Source organism: Lygodium microphyllum, chromosome 10, assembly GCF_053477565.2.
Source record: "Lygodium microphyllum isolate KBCC chromosome 10, Lygodium_microphyllum_v1.1.10, whole genome shotgun sequence".
NCBI lineage: Eukaryota > Viridiplantae > Streptophyta > Polypodiopsida > Schizaeales > Lygodiaceae > Lygodium > Lygodium microphyllum.
The window spans coordinates 95541851-95561451 of record NC_141144.1 but is presented as its reverse complement, the minus strand read 5'-3'; the positions used below and the strand labels follow the sequence as shown (position 1 = coordinate 95561451).

The following is a 19601-nucleotide window of genomic DNA, read 5'->3' as shown; positions in this document are numbered from 1 at the left end:
ATGACTTACTCATCACAGGCTCAGATTCTGTTGCCATAGCGGAAATCAAGGTTAAGCTTAAAGCTACATTTGAGATGGCACACCTTCATTTGTTGTCCTATTTCTTGGAGATGGATGTAGTACCTTCTAGGACTGTATTTTTGTGTCACAGCAAAAGTACGCACATCAGCTCGTGGAACAGTACACTCCGAATCCAGCACCGCCAGTAGCCACGCCTCTAGATTCTACAGTCCACTTGTCGAAGGATACCCTAGGACAGCTCTTCATTGAACATACCTATAGTTCTGTTGTAGAAAAACTTCTTTGGTTAATTCACACTAAGCCAAATTTAGCTTACTCAGTTAACATACTCAGTCAGTATTTCACAGCACCTAGGATGTCACATTGGATTGTATATCTTCGTGTGTTGCCTTATTTGCGGTGTACTTGTTCTTATGGCCTAACATATGGTTCTGGTTTATGTTTGCAGGGATATACTAATTCTCATTCGGCAGGAGATCCTAACACCCGATGTTTCCATGGCAGCTACCTCTTTACCTTGGACACGGCTCCCATTTCTTGGTCTAGCCGTAAGCAGGAGACAGTGGCGGCTTCCACGGCCGAGGCTGAGTATTGAGCCCTCTTCAATGGCACCACCGAGGCCATCTATCTGAGGAGTTTACTGCCGACGCTTCACTTTCCATGTGACTCTCCCACAGTTATCTACTACAACAACGAGAGTGCCATTGCCCTTGTGGGCAATCCGATCATCACACCACGGGCATGGCATGTAGGAGTCCACTTCCACTTTTCTCAAGAGTAGGTTGAGCTAGGCACTATTTGCCTAGAGTTTGTGCCATTATCAGATAATTTTGCAGATATCTTGACCAAAGCAGTCAACCAAGTAGTTATTCAATACCTGCTACCCAGGATCGTCTTCGGTACACCCTCCCCTACTTCAGCTTGACAGGGAGAGGGTGCTTCCCTCTTACTTTCTCTTCCAGTTTGAGAGGGGGCGGCTTCTACTCTTGATAGTGACAGTGAAGATGCTTACAGTTTTTTTTAGACATTACATTCATTTATTCTTTTGGTTGTATTATGGACATTTGTAACTTTATCCGAACTGTCAGGATGACATGATTGTAAAATGGCACTTGGACAAGTGAACAATTCCCCTGCGAGGGCACTGTCCCAGTGGCACCGTTGCATAGCATATTACATGAGCATGATATCTTACATCTCCCTTTGCATTACCCTATGCATTGGCATTCTATTCATGTAAAGATGCATCTATGCGCATTTATCCCTTTTCAGTCGTTGGAGTGGTCGACTCTAGGATCACCATATTCGTGGCATTGCACATGGTAGTCTCCAAGGTAGTTTTTCCCAGCTTGCGTGCTTGCTTTGCTTGTCTTGCTTGCTTGAACTATTTGCTATACACACCCCTTAGTCATTTTCTTCATCATCCACACCCAGTAATGGTAGGAATAGTATGCCTGTCTTGTGAAGGTCTTGGGTATGACTATCCCTAATCACTCTCTTGTTTGGGACACAGATACTCAATAGGACGAAAGTGATTTGAAACCCTCACTTAATGCTTAATCTATCAAACCTAAATAGCCCTCAAAAAAATAAAAAACCCAAAAAAAAGGCCATAGTTGATTCCATCCGCCTTTGTAGGGCTTGGTAGACCACTGGGCAGCCAACGTGCACCCTTTGTCCGATGCCCCGACCTCTCTTGGGTAATCACTTGGGCTCCCTTGGTAAGATAATCATTCCCTCTGAAGTCTTAATAGGCCACTGGGCAACCGAGGTGCACCCTTTGTCCGCTACTCTGGCTGCTTTAGAGTGGGACGCCTTGGGGTAAAAGATAAACCAAGAAAGGGCTTGGCTGGCCTCTATTCTCGTGGCACTATTGTTGGGCCTAAGAGGGGGTGTTGAGCTAATAATGCATTAGCTTTACTTAAACAGCCCCAAAACATGCTTAATTAATGAAGAAACCTTGTTTATGCGATCCTAGAGAGTTTTTGTGTACAAACCCACTTGGGAGGGCCCAAACTTTCTATAAATACATATGCTGCCCTCCATTCAGCCCTTAATCTCGTTTTTGCAGATTTTAGGTGTTTCAGCTTGCTGCCCACACCCCGTTTGCAGAGGACACCTCAGCCGAAGCTATGCATTGTTGTCTCCATCAGCTCTGGTGCCTGAATTTCAGCCCTCAGAGAGAAGACTTAAGCTTTAGAGTGCACATCAGTTCCTCCTCCCTACAAATTATAAGCCATTGGATTTGCTTTCCTTTTCAATTTTTTGCAAGTAACTAGCTGCGATACTTTTGGTCTCGTGTCTTCCATGCCTCTTGGGATGCAAGGTCACTAGAAGACGTGTCACAACTAAGAAACCTTTATTTTTCTGAAGCACTCCAATTCTTAGTTTACAAGCACCATTTAGACAAGGAGAAATTCTTCATTTAAATGTAGTTGCCAACCCCATCCCCCCCAAACACTCCTCTCCCCAAAAGAAAATTAAAAAGGGGCTCCAATGATTATACTGAACTGTTTCTGTTTCATCTACTGAAACGAAGGTTTTAACAGTGTAAAATGTTAGCATGTTTTATCCTAACTGAAACTCATCTGAGTGTGACCATACAACAACGTGGAAAACCAATAGCTAAGTACCATCAGGATTTGAAAGGGGAGCGCTTCAAGATCAGCTTGGAACCTGTAACGTGTGTATCAGCTTGGAACCTTTACCATGTGTACTTATCAGACTCCATTAATTGCGTCATCGATCCAAATACAAAAGGATGGTGGTGAGATGGACATTTTGCAAGGTCTATGGGGCTGCACTGCTGCTCAAAAAAGGAATATGTACAGAGTGACTTCTAGCACTAGACTATTTACTAGAGGCAACCATCAAATATCTTCCTCCGTCCTTTAGAGTATTGAAAATGGGAGCTCAAGTTGGGTGTTAGCTCACATCACTCATATTGAAATGCATATTTTATCTATTATCATGTTTTTTATCATACCATTCACATGTACTGCCACATATTCATTCTCATCAATAAGATCCCTTCTACAGCATTTGCCATTTTACCACCACAATTCCAAACTTTCAAACAGTGTACAGTTATTTGGGACAAATTTTGAAACAGTGTGCACTTATTCGGGATGTTTAACATAAGATTTGGGGATGTCTGGATAAGCTTTTCTTGGGAAGCACAGGTGACCAGATCATCCGGTTCCACATGGCAGTGCTCAAAATTTAGGATGCAAGCATCTCCCACTGAATTGTCTCCCTTTTTCCCAAGCTCCCCTAATCTTCCAAATCCTTTTGCAACACTCAAAATGCTTTAAGCACTATCACCAAAAGGTCTAGTCAGGAGTCAAAAGGGCTATTAATGCACAACTCTTGTATCCCAGGAGTCAAAATCTGAAAATTGAAATCCAGCTCATAACCCTTTGTACTTCCACTCTCATTTTAAATGAAGCTCACAAGGGGTCCTGAAATCAATCGCCTTCTTTCAAAGCCTCCACCCTCAATGGGAAGTAGAAAGATTGAAGATGGTTCTGTGCTAAGGCAAGGATCATTAGACATTGCAAATGATCCTTTCTATCAGGCACAAGACTTATTAGTTTGTGTGGCTGGGAACCAAGATTTCTTCCTCATGTCCTTGACTGTGAGACGTACTCAGCACATTCAACCAGAAAAGATAAAACTGCTAGTCCAAATGAGGGCATTTCTCACAGACTGCCAGAATCAAGCATGTTTTTACCTGTGATCAAGCTCTTAAGCAATTATTTTAGTTCACCCTCTATGCTTGGCTTGAGTTATTTTTTCTCTCACTGTTGTTCCTACATTTCCCTGCATCTGCTCTGACAAGTAGAAGAGAAGGAGACGGATAAGGAGAAGGATGAGGGGGTCAACCTAACCAGAAAAAGAATATCCAATTCTGGACGGTAAGAACTATGGTGTAAACATATCAACGCAAATTAAGAACTTCCAGTACATGCTAGAAAGCTTTCAGGGCATGCAACAAAGATTTTGAATACTGCAACGAAATCACAGAGAGACAATTCCATCAAGACCCAATATACTCACATACCACTCAGCTTTAGAAGTGTAAATGTTGTTGCAGCTAAGAAGAATACCATTGATACTGCAACCCAAAAATGCTGCAATACGCCAGTACTGGAAGTCAATATACGCTGAGGTAGTTCAAAGGTTAAGCAAACTAAATGTTAACTTGAAAAACAGCACATGCAATCAAGTTCTAAATGAAACAACAAATACAGTGGTGAAACTTGTAAATAAAATCAAATCTGTCAAAGCATGGTGGATCAGAACATACAATTCCTAAAAATCAAGGCCCAATAGTAAGGTAACATAATTTTTAGGAAAAAGATGCACATTTGGTGTTTATAGCATATGGGAAAAGCCGACATACAACAAGTTTATGCCTTGAATATTAATTTTGCAATATAATCTACTATTATACTTAGATGCATGCAACATAGTCCCTATCCAGCACGCTACAAGAATAATATCATGATGCATAATAACTGATCTACCACTAACAGACAGGATGTTATAAATCATACTGGGACACAGGATGAGGGGGGCTCTTATACCTACTCTGCCAAACTATAGGCTCTATAATCTCTCCACATTTCTATGATGTCATGCCAGAATTTGAGCAAATGATGCGTTATATTGGTGTGGTGGTCTGCATCCAAGTAGCCTGGGCATCCTAGCAGTCCTAATGTTCAAGGCTCTCTGTATTGTGAGTCCTTGCTATGAAATAGATGATACAGGAGAAGGTCCACCTTTGATGCCATGTATGGCAAAGATGCCATGTCCAAGGCTCATGCCATGGCTCTGTTATCATGTCAAAATGGAAGCGCAAAGGAACATGCAAGCAAAAGATAAATACTGAGTAAAAATGAAAGCTGAACTCAAACAGATGATGAAACAAGGGAAGCCATTGCACATGCCACTGTGTAGGCATAGTGAGGGCATTGATCAGAGGGGAATAGATCACCACATGGTGTCTGGACCAAAGGGCAACAAAGAGAGAGCAAGAGGGTCCTACATATAGAAAACTCTGACTGTGGACTCAAATATCCAGCTGGACTAAAAGTGCCTGGCCACAAAATGGAAGGATCAAACTAACCACAAACAGACAACATTGTGGAGCATTTTTGGGCAAACTGAAAAGGAGCTGACAAGAATGCAACAGCACTTGTATAAGCCACAAAGAGAATAGATTGAACTGGTTCTGTGCCTCTTGGCTGTCAAGATTCGGATTGCTATTAGCAAGGTGTTGTTCATGTTTTGAATAGGGAACAGTGTCAAGGTTTTTCCTATGGTATTTGGCAGCACAATAATAATATCTATGCTTGTTTGTGGACAAGGGCCCAAGCCACTTCAAACATTGGCAGCTTGGTTCTTCGAAATCTCAGGTAAAGTGGTGTGATGAAGGCTTAAAGTGCATATACATGAAATCTTCGGGTCATCCAACACTCGGTGCAAGTAGTTTTAGTTCAAAGACGGTTCCTGCTACTCTAAAGTTTCCCTGAAGTTGATCTCATAGTGTACTCCTAACGAATCCTCATATGCAGCAAGGCAGCCTCTGAGACATCAGTCAGCCACAAATGCAGTAGTAGATGCCGGATCTTAGTCGGATGGAGCAGCGAGGAGATAGAGAACTGCAAACACATCCTCCAGGAACAAAGCAACACGCCAAACAGCACCGCAATGATGTAAACGTAGCAGTTTGGGGTCAAACGCAGCAGCAAGACGATAAACACAGCCCACAATGTGGTCACTAGCTGATGGCACGTCACCAATGATGTAAATGCAACCATACACTGCCACCAGCTGCAAATGCTGCCTCTCGAAGGTTGGCCATAGCAAGAAACAATGGAATAAGGCACAAACTGCAAGATAGAGGCTCAAAATAGGCGCCGGATGGGTAAAGACAATGTTGGGCAGCTTCGGCTGAGATGTCCTCCGTGAATGGGATGTGAGCAAGAAAAGTAGAGCACTTGAAACCAACCAAAACGAGATTGGGCTAAATGGGAGGGCAAGCTATCTATTTATAGAAAGTTTGGGGCCTCCCAAATTAGAGTTTGCATGTGGGATTTTGAAACTATCTCGAATTGCTCCAACCTAAAAGAACAGTTAAAATTCCTTAATTAAGTTGAGTTTTGGCGTTGTATAATTAAAGCTAATGGTAATTTAGCTCAACACCCCCTCTCAAGCCCAAAACTCAAACCAGAAAGGAGCTGTAAACAAGCCCAATCTCATTTTCTTTTCTTTTCCCAAGAGTCATCCCAAAGTAGCCAAGTTATCATGCAAAGGGTGCATGTCAACTGCCCAATGACCCACCAAGACTACAAAGGCGATAGTTATCTTACCCAAGGAGCCCAAGTGTCACCCCAAAGAGGATAGAGCATCAGACAAAGGGTGCTAATAAATTGCTTAGTGGCCTACTAAGTCCGGAAAAGGTTGATGGATACACAATGAACTATCTCTTTTTTTGTTTTTTTAAATGTTTTTGTAAAGGGATTTTGTTTTGGTTTTCAAAAGATTTATCATTAAGTGTGAGCTTTCAAAAAGTTTTTGATCGATCGAGTAACAATGCCCCAAAGGGAGATAAGGATGGTCAACCCCAAGACCTTCACAAAACAAACCTGCCTCCCAACCATAAGTAGGTGTCGATGAAGAAGAAAGTAGCCTATGTGTGGGAAGCATCTATGGTGAGTATGTGGAGAGATAAAAAAGAAGTACAGAAAGCAAAGTAGATGAGCAAAGCAAGCTAGGAATGTAAACAAAATACCCTAATGTAGAAACATAAACTACAATGTACGACAAAGTATAAAGTCAGAAGAACACTGTAAGACTTAGGGTAACACAAAGACATTGAACACATAGAATCTAAATAAATGACTAAATATTGAATACACAATACACATGCAGCAAACAAGCCGTGTAGGAATGAAAACTCTACCCTTAACTCTTGTGTCTCGAGGACTAAAGCAAAGATACTAAGCAGGAGAGTGTGTCACACTCCTTGTGGATCTCAAAACGCAAGCAAAGGCACCCTCTAAGAGTCGAACACCAATAAACACAGCCCACAAAAGGGTGGATCTTATGCAGACATGCAGTGAGGAGAGAGACAGACCAAAAACGTAGGTACCTGATAAGAAAGAAAAGCTACGCGACAGCAAATGAGTGCAAACAAAGCCACCAAGAGCTAGGAGATAGGCAGAAGAGAGAGAAAACACCAAACATAGATGCCAGATAATAAGGCGACAACAGGAGAGTGATGGGAACAGCTCCAACACGTGATGACAGCAGCAAACGCAACTCCAAAGGCCTAGGCGATAGCTCGAGATGATGGCGACAGCCAATAGGCAGAGATGGACGTTGGAATGAGGCACCAAATAGTAGCATACAGCAAGGTGAAGCTCTAATCATGATGTCCTCCACTAATGGGGTGTGGGTAGCAGAGATACAAGTCCTAAAACTTGCAAAAACGAGATTAAGGCTAAATGGATGGTAGGACGCCTATTTATAGAAAGTTTCAGAATCTCATACCGCGCACTGTTTTAAAACTCTCTCGAATGGCACACCAAATTAGGGATTTAATTAATTACATGGAATGCTTATTTTAGCTCAACATTTCCTCTTAGCCCAAAAACTAAGCAAAAATAATTCAACATGGAATGCTTATTTTAGCTCAACGTCCCCTCTTGGCCCAAAAACTAAGTAAAAAATAAGCCTAACCCAAATTTTGAATGTTTTTGTTTTTATATATTTTTACCCCAAGTCATCCCATTCAAAAGCAATTAGGGCACCGGACAAAGAGTGCACAATGGCTGCCCTGTGGCCTACCGAGACTACAAAGGCAATGGTTATCTTACCAAGGGAGTCCAAGTGGTCACCCCAAAAAGCCCATGGCATCGGACAAAGGGTGCACGTCAACTCCCCAGTGGCCTACCAAGTCCTGCAAAGGCAAATGAAACCACAATGGACTTTTTTATTTTGGTTGTTTGATAATCATTGTTTCACAAAGGGGAGGTGGCGGTCAATTAAGTAACGAACCGAAAACAAGTAACCAGTCTCAAAAGCCTTTCATAAAATAAGCAAGCTATCCCTACCACTACTAGGTGTCGATGACGAAATAATAGGCTAGGGAAATGTGCAACAAACATGGGGGTATGTGAAGAGGCAAAAAAGATGTGTGAAAAGCAAGCTAAGAAGGCTAAGCAAGCAAGGGAGACTACCTTGGAAACTACCATGTGCAATGCCAAAATATGGTGGATTCAGAGTTTACACCTAGAAAGACTAAAAAGAGATAAATGTATGCAGATGAATGTTTACAAAACAGAATGCCAATGCACTAGAGTTATGTAAGACGCAATGCATGTGTGATCATGTTCATGTAAAGTGCTATGCAATGGTGCCACTTGAACAATGTCCTCACAAATGAATTATTCACTTTCCAAGTACCCTTTTACAATCATGTAATCCTGACACTGTAGATGAAGATACAATGTTCAAAATGTCTAATAAATACAATGACGGAATCAAAATCTCTAAGCATCATCACTGTCACTATCGAGAGAACAATAAGCCGCCCCCTCTCAAACTAAAAGGCTAAGCTAGAGGGAAGCACCCCCTCCCTGTCAATCTGACGAAGTAGAGGAGGGTGTACCCAAGCAGATCCTACCTAATAGATACTACAACACCGGCCGACTAACCTTGGTCAATATGTTTGGAAAGTTGTAGTAAGAAGGCACAAACTCTAGGCATATAGTGCCTAGCTCAACCTACTCTCTGGTCAAGTACAAGTGGACCCCCACATGCCACGTCCACGGTATGACAAACGAAATCTGTCACCTCAAAAGTAGAGCAAAAGCTAGGTCTTTATCGCTGCTATGGCCGCAAAATCAAAGCTGATGATAAGTAAATTATCTACATACACCAAGATGTAGCTAATCCCCTCTAAAGTAGTACGAACATATAAGTTTGGATCATAAGGGGAAGAATGATATCCATGAGTTCTAAGGAACTCATCCATCCCCTGGTACCAAGACTGCGGTACTTGCTTCAGCTCATAGAGAACTTTCGCAAGCGAAAGACCTTACCCTTCCGATCAACAAAAGAAAATCTGGGAGACTTCACCACATAGACTTCCTCCTCTAAATAACCATTAAAGACACTTTTGGTGTCCGTCTGATAGATCAGCCAACCATGGTGAGCGCCAAGCGCAACCAACAGACAAAAGGAAGTCAACTATGCTATAGAAGCAAACATCTCTTCATAATCAATACTTTACTTCTACCGAAACCCTTGCACCACAAGGCGAGCCTTATATTTGTCCAAAGTCCCATTAGCTTTTAGCTTGGTCCTAAAAATTAACTTTGTTCCAATGACTTTCATGTTGTTCAAATAATCCACCAAGGTCCAAGTCTCATTTCGATCAATACTCTCAAGCTCATTTTCCATGGTCTCTCATCGCCATTAGGGATGATGAAGAGACTCCTGCCAACTATCTAGCTCAAAATGCGCTATATAATCAACTATAAACAATGAGGCAAAGGAAGCCTTAGGTGCAAGCTAGGCAGATCTTCTAGGGCCCTTCGAAGTGAAATCTAGTGGAAGGACTTCCGAATTCCGCATGGTCTGCTCATACCACTAAGGTACGGGTCTCACATAGAGGGCCTCAAAGGTAAAGAATCTGTGGGTGGATCAAGAGCAGGTAGTACACCCAACTCAAAAGACATTATCTCAGTAGGAACAATGTGAGGAAAGGGCACAAAATCTGGTATAGAAGACTGTGCAATGTTCCTCTCATCAAACACTACATCTCTCCTAGCAATCAACTTGTTTGTTCGAGAACCGAACAGACGATAGGCTTTTGCTTCGAAGGAGTATTCTACAAAAATAAAGAGATCAGCTTGGGAGAGAGCTTTTCTATTTTGTTATCAAGGGTGTGCATGTAAGCACGACTTCCAAATACTCTAAAATGGAAACTATAAGCCGAGAGCCAAAGAATACTCATACGGAATCCTCTAAGGTGGGGCTCAAACCAGCCTTCCTCCTCGGATAGGAATTAAGCACTCGTTACAACAATCAACAACTAAACATAAATTGAAACGCACAATTTACCTTAACAATCTCGGACATTGAACACCCTTTTGGCACCAAAACTCGTGCCCCTTGTGGTATTTCTTTATCTTATATTGCAAATGGAACGAGTACAAACTAAGATCCTCTGATCTCCTCCACTAATCCAAGCACATCTAGATATCAAAACTAACCACCAAGCCTCCAACCAATTTTCCCCTTGGTTTACTCAAGGATTGGCCTTCACCCTGTTCCTTGAAAGACAAATTCAGCCCCAAATTTAATATTGGCTAGCTGGCCTCTTGAATCTCCCTAAAATTCCTCAATTTCAGCTGCTGGAATTTAAGTCCTAGGTCCTCAATTCTGAGCACACATCCCGAGGCAGCTATCAAAACCCCAATTTTTGCTGTAAATTAGGGTTTACAGCAAAGATTGACTAAAATCTCTTCCTCTAATAGCTCAAACTACTGGAAAATGCTGAGATAACTTGAGAAATGGATAGCAAATCTGAGAGAATGATATAGAGAGAGAAATTTCAAAGCCTCATCATGAAAAACATTGAAAAACTATGGCTGCCTTGCTCCAGCAGCCACAAAACCTATCACCTATGGCTTAGGACCACCAAAAAGCCTACTGCCCCCTCTTGTATGCTATCACTAAGAACCTTGGGCTGCTTTCATCTACTCCTGAAGGGCTCCAAATTGTTGTCACTTGTTGTAGAACTAATCCCCGAGGACTGTAAATCACATCAACAGTCTCTCCTTACTCTCTAACGGTCTCCTTGTCTTTAACAATGGCTAGAATAGACTTCACCAGCCCTAAAAATATTTTTCCCACTTGCATAGGCAAGTTTTACTAAGTTGTAGCCTTCTAATCCCATTTTCCAACATTATCTAGCTTATTAAATTAACTTTCAGAATATTAATTCCAAAAATTAATTTAATGATTATTCTAGTGCTTAAAATTTTAATTTCACCAATCGATAATTAAATTGGCTAGGCCGATTTGTCTTCCAAGTATCCCTAAGCAGTTATTAGCCCTTAGATCGGCATTAATTAATTAATTAATACCTAGTCTCTAATGTAACCACCAACATTAGTGGCCAATCAATTGGTTTAGGCCAAAATTTGACACCAGATACCACCTAGCACCTATCAAGCATCACTTATTACAATTTTTTCCTTTGATGCCCATTACATCCTCGTGGTCCTTGGCCTATTACCATGAAATAACTGCCATGTGCATCACATGTAATAAAAGACCTTGCACATTTGATTAATGTCTTCGTCAAATGTTATCAACGAGATTAGAGCACCTCAAAATTTCACATCCCCGTGTGATAGAAACTATGGTCGGGTACCGATTAAGGATCTATCCCAAGGTGTTAATAGCCTCGATGCAAAGCCACTCAAGGAGCTCTATTGTGAACAACATGTAGCGTGCCATATTCATGATGGCCCCATTCCTACACTCTACAACTCGCATTCTGTGAGGGGAAGTTGGTAGAGGTGGGCTGCTGTTGTTATGAAAGAGAGCGCGACGATCGAGACACGCAATGCTCTCTCAGAGCACAGAGTAGAGAGCAGTAGAAAGAAGAGTGAGCACGACATGATGGGTATTCGGTACAATGACGAGTGTACCTCTTTAGGTTTTTAGATAGATATATATGAACGTACAAATGTGCTAAGGGTGTGTTCACACTCGTGCACATATAAAAGGCACGATGGCCCTTTATTTCCAACAACCTCCCACCTAAAGACAATGTGCCTTAAGAGAAGAAAAGAATCAGCTAAGTCTAGATATTTACAAAGCTGAAATACATATACCTGTCCAACTGCCATCATCTATCGACAATGAGCAAACCACTTTGTTAGAAGACCCTTCGTGAAAAGATCTGCAAGATTATCATCTGTATGCACTTTGACAAGCTTAATGCTCTTGCTGTCAAGTATATCTCTAATGAAGTAATACTTCACATGTATGTGCTTCCTCTTTGCATAAAAGACGGGATTCCATGCTAGTATGATAGAACTCTAACTATTACAATGGAGAACAGGTAACTCTATAATGCCAAGCTCTCCCACCAAACTTGAAAGCCATAAAGCCCCCTTGCATTCCTCAGCCATATAGTCTGCCTCTATAGTAGACAATGCAACACACTTTTGTAGCTTGGAGATCCAAGAGACTGCTCCTCCTATGAAGGTATGCACATACCCAGAAGTGGACTTTCTGCAATCCACATGACCAGCATAGTCTGCATCGTAAGGCCAACAACAGATGCCTTTTGCTTTCCAAAGCAGATGCACAAATCCTTTGTGTCTTTGGCGTATCTCATCATACCTTTAACTACTTTCCAATGCCTTTTACCAAGGTTTGCCATGTATCTGCTAACCACTCCCACTGCAAAGGAAATGTCAAGACCTGTAGCAACCATAGCATACATCAAACTACCAACACCTGAAGCATATGGTATCTTGGCCATTTCAGCCTTCTCATCATCACATGTAGGGCTGTTCTCTGCACTTAGTTTCACATATGGAGGCAATGGAACCCCATATGTTTTTCCCCCCTCCATATTGAAATGTTGCATAACCTTGGAGGTATACTCTTGCTGAGATAGATAGAGTAATCCTTTTGACCTATCTCTGAGTATTTGCATGCCAAGAATGTGATTTGCATCACCAATATCCTTCATGTCAAAATTTTCCATGAAGACTTTGCTTCAGTGAGTCCAAGGCATGAGTATCCCTACCAGCAATTCATCAATATACAGAACCAAGATAATCAGGCTGCCATCTGCTGCTTTCTTGGTGTACAACCAGTGATCCACTTAACTTCTATGAAAACCTTGAGATTGCATAAATGTATCAAACTTATGATACCATTCTCTTAGTGCTTGTTTCAGCCCAAATAAACTCCTTTTGAGTACATATCATCTTCTCTTTCCCTTTTGCCACAAACCTTTAGGCTGTGGCATATATGTCTTCATACAGATCACCATGTAAGAATGCAATCTTTACATCCATCTATATGAGCTTCGTATCTTCAGCTGCAACACAGTCCAAAACGGTTCTCAATGTAGTCATCTTGACTACAGGAGAAAAGATTTCATCAAAGTCAACTTCATGTTCCCGCTTGTACCCCTTCGCAACCAATCTTGCTTTGTACTTTGACAAGAAACCAGAAGCCACCTTCATCTTATAAACCCATTTACATGAAAGGGTTTTTTGTCCTTTAGGCAACTGCACCAAGTCCCAAGTGCCATTTTTCTCAAGAGATTCCATCTTTCACAACATGGATTTATACCATTTCTTGTTGTCCTGCCTGTCCATTCCTTCCTTGAAGCAAGACAGTTCACCACAGTCTGTCAACATGACATAATCAGCCACATTCTTTGTACCAGGAACGAATCTATCACGTTGTCTAGTAGCCCTAGACGATCTCCTAACCCAATGATCATTGTTTGCTGGCTATTGAGCCTACAAATTTCCATTTTTAGCTTGTTTTCCTCTTTGTTCCTGCACATCCAGTGGCTCATCCTTATGGGCAATGGCTAGCTGATCATTTCCAACATTATTTTCTGCATTTGCAGGTTCATTTATAGCAGGTATTTGCTGTTGTACAACGGACACATTTGCTATCCAAAAGCTATTTCTTCCTGGAATACAACCCTACGAACTTCCTCTGATCTTTCGGGCTGTTTGTGCATGCGATCTTCCCAGAAGATAACATCATTGCTGTGTACTACTTTTCTTTTCTCGGGATCCCATAATCTATATCCATAGTTGTCAGCTACGAAATGTACGATACAGTACAGTACGATAAAAAACGGTACTAATTGGTACCTTATGATTTTATAAGATACAGTACGATATTAGTACGAAAAAAAATAAGATAATTTTTTAAATAACAAAAATCATAAATCATTAAATGATAGAACATAGAATACATGTTTAAACTGGAAATAGCCATTTCATTATAGAATAAGGTGAATACATGAGGGTGACCATCGTGGTTGCATGGGCTATGCAAAACATGCGATACAACTACAGTCTAGTATATCTGATACCAAAAAAAAAAAAGACCTAAGTCACATGAAACTATGATGAGGCATCACTATCATAATCAACATCATCATCAGAACCATCTGAGTGCTCATCAAGAGAGTCTAAAGATGACTCCTCGGCATCCAATGATGAGACACACTCATACTCATCCTCACTGATGAGATTACCATCATCATCAAATGATGGCTCCCTAGGTGGCGGCTGTGTAGGCAAGGGGGGGATGTCATCATGAGGCACAGACATGGTTGTCAAATACGAAAAGTACGGTGCGGTACGGTACGATAAAATACGGTACTAAATGGTACCTTAAGATTTTATAAGATACGGTACGATATTAGTACGAACAAAAATTTTAACCTTATTATTTTAAACTATAGATGATAGAACAAATGTTTAAAGTCTAAATAGCAATGCTATTGGAGTATATAAGATGAATACTTGAGGGTAACACGCCAAAACCTCTATGGCATATGCCGCATGCGCAACATGCGCTACAACTTACAAGTGCATACATAGGAGTGGATACATCATATATGAATGATCATACAAATAAGAGGCATGTATGCTTGAGAGAGAAGGTTGAGAGAGAGGGAGAGGCGAGAGAGAGAGAGAGAGAGAGAGAGAGAGAGAGAGAGAGAGAGAGAGATATAACATGAGATGCTTTATTAACGTCTACAAGAGGCCAAAATGACCTATGAGACCAACAGTTACCAAACAAACCACCAAAGGTTTTGGTAAAAGATTTATGAATTTTATTATGGTTTTGTTTGGCATTGCTAAGGCTAAAGTAGCTACCAATGGTACATTCACTAATTCGTGTACTCTTAGAAGCTACATTAGGCCAAGCTATTCTCTAGCCTAGTTTTATTAGCAATGTATACTAATGCTTTGGATTGGGTGGTGCAAAATGAGCTGTGAACAAAGGTAAAATCAATAGGATTAAGCTACTCGATGATTCTCAAATGGTGCTGAATTTATTTATTGATGATACTAACATATTGTGAAAAATGATGGAACATCAATTAGAAACGTTTGGAACCGCTTGAATACCTTATGTATGGCATTTGGCTCTAGGATAAATCATAACAAAACATGTATGAGGAGTCTAATCAAGCTTCCACCCCCCTTTCTTGGTTGATTGATCAAGGCTGCAAAATCACCACCACCACCACAACAACAACAGTCAACAACCCAAACCACCACCAACAACAACAACCACGCATTATTTATATATTTATTTATTTATTTATTTTTTAAAGCTTGTTTTTTGTACAAATTCGTACGGTACGGTACGGTACGAACCAGTTCGTACTACGTACAAGTGCAACTATGGCCGCATAAGATATGAGCTACTAGATCCCCGCCTTACATATGTATGCAAGCCACTCGAACCACCCCTCCTCGATGATGAACGGTGTCGAATGACCATGCCCCTGCTACCATCTACTCGAACTCCTCGCCCACGAGCACGCTGACTGGGAGTGTCACGAGTATCTACTGCTATAAGCTCTCTATAGAGCTCTGCAAAAATCGTCTCCTCCTCCTCGTCCACCTCCTTATGTATACTCGAAAGAGTGTCGCCGGTCAACCTGAATATATCAACATTCACCTACACAATGCAATGATGCACGTAAGATTGATCATTGTAAATGCTAAAGTATAAAGTTTAAACTTCAAAGTTCGAAGTTTAAAAGTTAAAACAACAAATTTTAAATGTTATGGTTAAGTGTTTAAACTTTACCTGCGTCGGATTACCCATACTCATCAAAACCCTCATCATGCGTAAGTTAGTGCGGCAATAGACTAGCTGCTCTAACTATCGTGTGCTAAGCCGATTGCGAATCTTTATATGAATGAGAGAATAGGCACTCCAGTTTCTCTCACATGCGCCCCAAGAGCAATCCTGGTAAGGAGCCTCATGGCTAAGGACTGAAGGGTCTCCAGTGCATATCCAAAGTTTTGCCACCAAAATAAAGGCTTCACAAGTGACTCTCTCCTCCAACAAGTGGGAGAAGCAAAAGCCACATGCCCTCTCTGATCTGCATAGCATTCTAGCTCCTCTAGCACTGCATTGTGATCATCCGCAGGGACCACACGAGTCAAATAAGCAAGCTGGTCTGAATGGAACTCTGTATCATCCATGACTGTTGGTGACTTGTAGGCCAGATGTACCAATGTGGTAAAACCATGGATGGGCTGATGCATCCACGCCCATCTCCTCTCTCCTATCTCTAAAAGATGTGCACGTTGTGTCTCTCTAATCACTGTACAAGCACATGCCTCCAACAATGCCGCTCTAAAAAAGTAAACGAGAAGGCCCATGGTGGATCCCTTACAATCACTCATACGTAACACCCTATAAAAGGGAGTCACAACAATGACAATCACACGAACTTTTTGCCAAACTGCTCATTAAGGCACAAGCGCTGCATGGCTTTGGCCTCCTCTTTCTCATGTTCATTCCACTCATTCCATAGAGTGGACATCACTGTCGGCTGGCAAAAGGGGGACCACACCTCATAAAGGCGCTCCAGCAATAACCACATGTAAGCAAAGTGAGTTAAAGAAGGCTTTTTCAACTCCAGTGTACTATGCTCACGATACATCGCAAGCACCTTTACCTTTACCGTGAAGAATGTGACAATTGATGTAGCTTTGCGGACCATCCTCTCCACCCACTTAAGCTTCCCAATGTCCTCCATGAGCAAGTCCAAACAATGACTTGCACATAGAGACCACACAATCGTAGAAAACTCGGCCTCAAGCAAACGGCCCATGCTTCGACAATTCGATGCATTGTCGGTAATAACTTGCACCACATTTGAGGGGCCCACCTAAAACCACAATTTACAAATTACAAGTTATGTATAAATCAAATTTCAATTATGAATCATGATATTATCATAATGAAAGAAAGGAAAACAAATTTAAAATGCAAATTGCAATGTATACCTCAATGATGGGTTGTCGAATGTGGCGGTAGATGAATGCGCCCGTCGTTTTTCTCCCCCTATTGCCGGTATCTACGGCCCCCAAAAAGTAAGTACCGAGTGGACATGAGACGAGTATGTTGATGATGCCCCATTTATTACAATCACTCCATCCGTCAATGAGAATAGAACAACCATATTTTATCCATACGGCCCGAATAGGATCAAGGGCTCTATCAATCCTCTACTTCTCTTCATCAATTTTTCTCGTCCTCATGTCGTTGTATGTGACACCAGTCCATCCTTCACATGGACCCACATTGGCAATGGCTTTTACCATCTTCTTCCATTGCTCTTTCTTTAGGACATTGAATGCAAGATTGCACTCAATCACCGTGCGTGCAATTTCAATGTCTGCAAGTCACTGCCTTTCTCTAAGAAAGGCAACCGATCCACGCACATGACCGGGAGCTTGAGAAAGGGACGATTGTCTCTCCGGCATGGCATGAGCCTCCACTCTGTCTTTTACCGGAGCCAGATGCGGATATGGAGCCCCCACCACCAATGGTAGAGACCTCTTCAGCATCGGTTGAAGATACGCCCACATGGGATGCTTTCTCGAAGGTAGACATGGGAGTTGGTGCCGATAAGCCACTTCCTCCTCCTCTTGTGGATCCCCCTCTCATCTTGGCGAGAATCTCCTCCGTAGCGTTTTGAGGGATCTCCTTGCATGCAGAAACTTGCCCCCCCGTCTTGGACAGTTGTTGGAGAAGCCGAGTTGCACCACTTGTATAGCACTTTCCGCAATACTTGCGTGTCCAATGGTGGGAGTTTGACTTCTTTGTGTCCCTCTCCACATGGATCGCATGCAAATTGAAGGCCTCGTGCTTCTCACGAGTCATGGTGCCGATGACAGATAAAGAGGCCAGAGAGAGAGAGAGAGAGAGATGCTTGAGTCTCGACTCTTGAAAGTTGAGAGGGAGACTTGAGAGACCCAAGGCTTGGGGTAAAGTTGAAAGAGCAAGAGTAAGAGAGAGGGGATGGAAGATGAGACTGGCAAATGCTTTGATAGGGTGCGGGATAGAGGGGCTGGGAGATGAGATTTGAGAATGGCAAATGCTTCAATCGGATGCGGAAAAGAGGGGATGGGAGGTCAGATTCGAGAATGACAAATCACAAGTCTATTCAAGAACCAAGTGACAAGATCAAGGAGAGGAAGATGAGAATGGTAAGTCACAAGTGCTTGCTGAATTGGTGTGGAAGCATGGAGGAGAGGAGCACCTTTTATAGATGAGAAAAGGGTCAAAGTTCAAATAGTCAAAGAGGGGTCAACAATCAAAGAGAGGGCTGCCACCTACAAGGAATCCAAAGAGGGCTGGGGAGGGGAGTGCATGGCTAGAAAAGGGGCTGGGGTAAGGTATCCAAGGCTTCCCACCACCCAAAAAGTACCACACAGGCAAGCGGACTAAAAGCGAGGGCACAAAAAACACAGGACGCGGGATCCAAGTGGCATAGGCAACATGGAACAAATAGGCCAAAAAAGTCGTGCAAATACGTACCGTACGGTACCATATGGTTCGTCCCATACGAACCTGTCCCTACGATGTACGAAGGCAATTGTGTCTATACCCCATTTCACCTTCATCACCATAACCTATGAAAATACATTTACAGGACTTTGACTGAAGTTTGCTGCATTTTTCCTTACGTATGTGCGCAAATGCTTCACAGCCAAACACTTTCAAGTGTGCATACGAAGGTGGCTTGCCTGACCATGCTTCTTGGGGAACTCCCCTCCCCCCCCCCAAAGACCTATTTGGTGACCAATTAATTAAGTGTACGGCTGTCATAACAGCCTCTGCCCAAGAACCATAGGGTAATGCAACATGAGACAGCATCGTATCAACCTTATCCTGTATGTTCCAATTCATATGCTCTGCAACTCCATTTTGGGGTGGATTATGAGGGACAGTGAGCTCCCTGTTTATCCCTTTGCTGCCACAAAATGTCTGAAAGGCCTTGGACACATATTCCCCACCATTGTCAAAGCAAAGACACTTTAGTGTCCTATCGGTCTGATTTTCAACCAATCCCAAGAGGTTTTTAAACTTTTCAAGCAATTCATCTTTGCTATAAATAGGGTAACCCATACCTTCCGTGTAGGCTCATCAACAAAGGTGACAAAGTATCTCTTTCCCCCTAAAAATAACCCTAGCATCTGACATACATCGGAATGTACTAACTCTAGAGAAGAAGATTTTAGTGAAAGAGACTTCTTATGAGACGTCTGTGCATATTTACCATAAGCACAATGATCACAATGCTCAAAATCAGCATAACGAACATAAGACAACTAACCCAAACGAGAAAGCACATTCATTCCAGTTTGACTCATGTGTCCCAACCAACTATGCCACAAAGAAACACTTGGCTACTCGATCACGGCAACAACATGGTCACGCACTCTAGATACATGGAGAGGATACAA

General features: G+C 42.0%; 1 protein-coding gene and 1 pseudogene across 4 annotated transcripts in view; both read right to left on the bottom strand.

Annotated features, from left to right (window-relative positions):
* The window catches only part of LOC148030308 (uncharacterized), a 123020-nt gene that overhangs the window by 44585 nt on the left and 58834 nt on the right, over nucleotides 1-19601 (bottom strand). For all 3 annotated transcript variants that reach the window (XM_087686604.1, XM_087686605.1, XM_087686606.1), the window contains exon 6: nucleotides 4085-4154. In XM_087686604.1, the coding sequence (XP_087542730.1) occupies nucleotides 4085-4154 (70 nt within the window). The remainder of the gene's footprint in view (nucleotides 1-4084; nucleotides 4155-19601) is intronic.
* Nucleotides 5656-18426, bottom strand: LOC148030309 (uncharacterized; annotated as a pseudogene). Its single transcript, XR_015692244.1, has 4 exons — nucleotides 17673-18426; nucleotides 17136-17635; nucleotides 16700-17017; nucleotides 5656-5859 (listed from the first exon to the last, which is right to left on the bottom strand). The product of XR_015692244.1 is annotated as an uncharacterized LOC148030309 (transcript).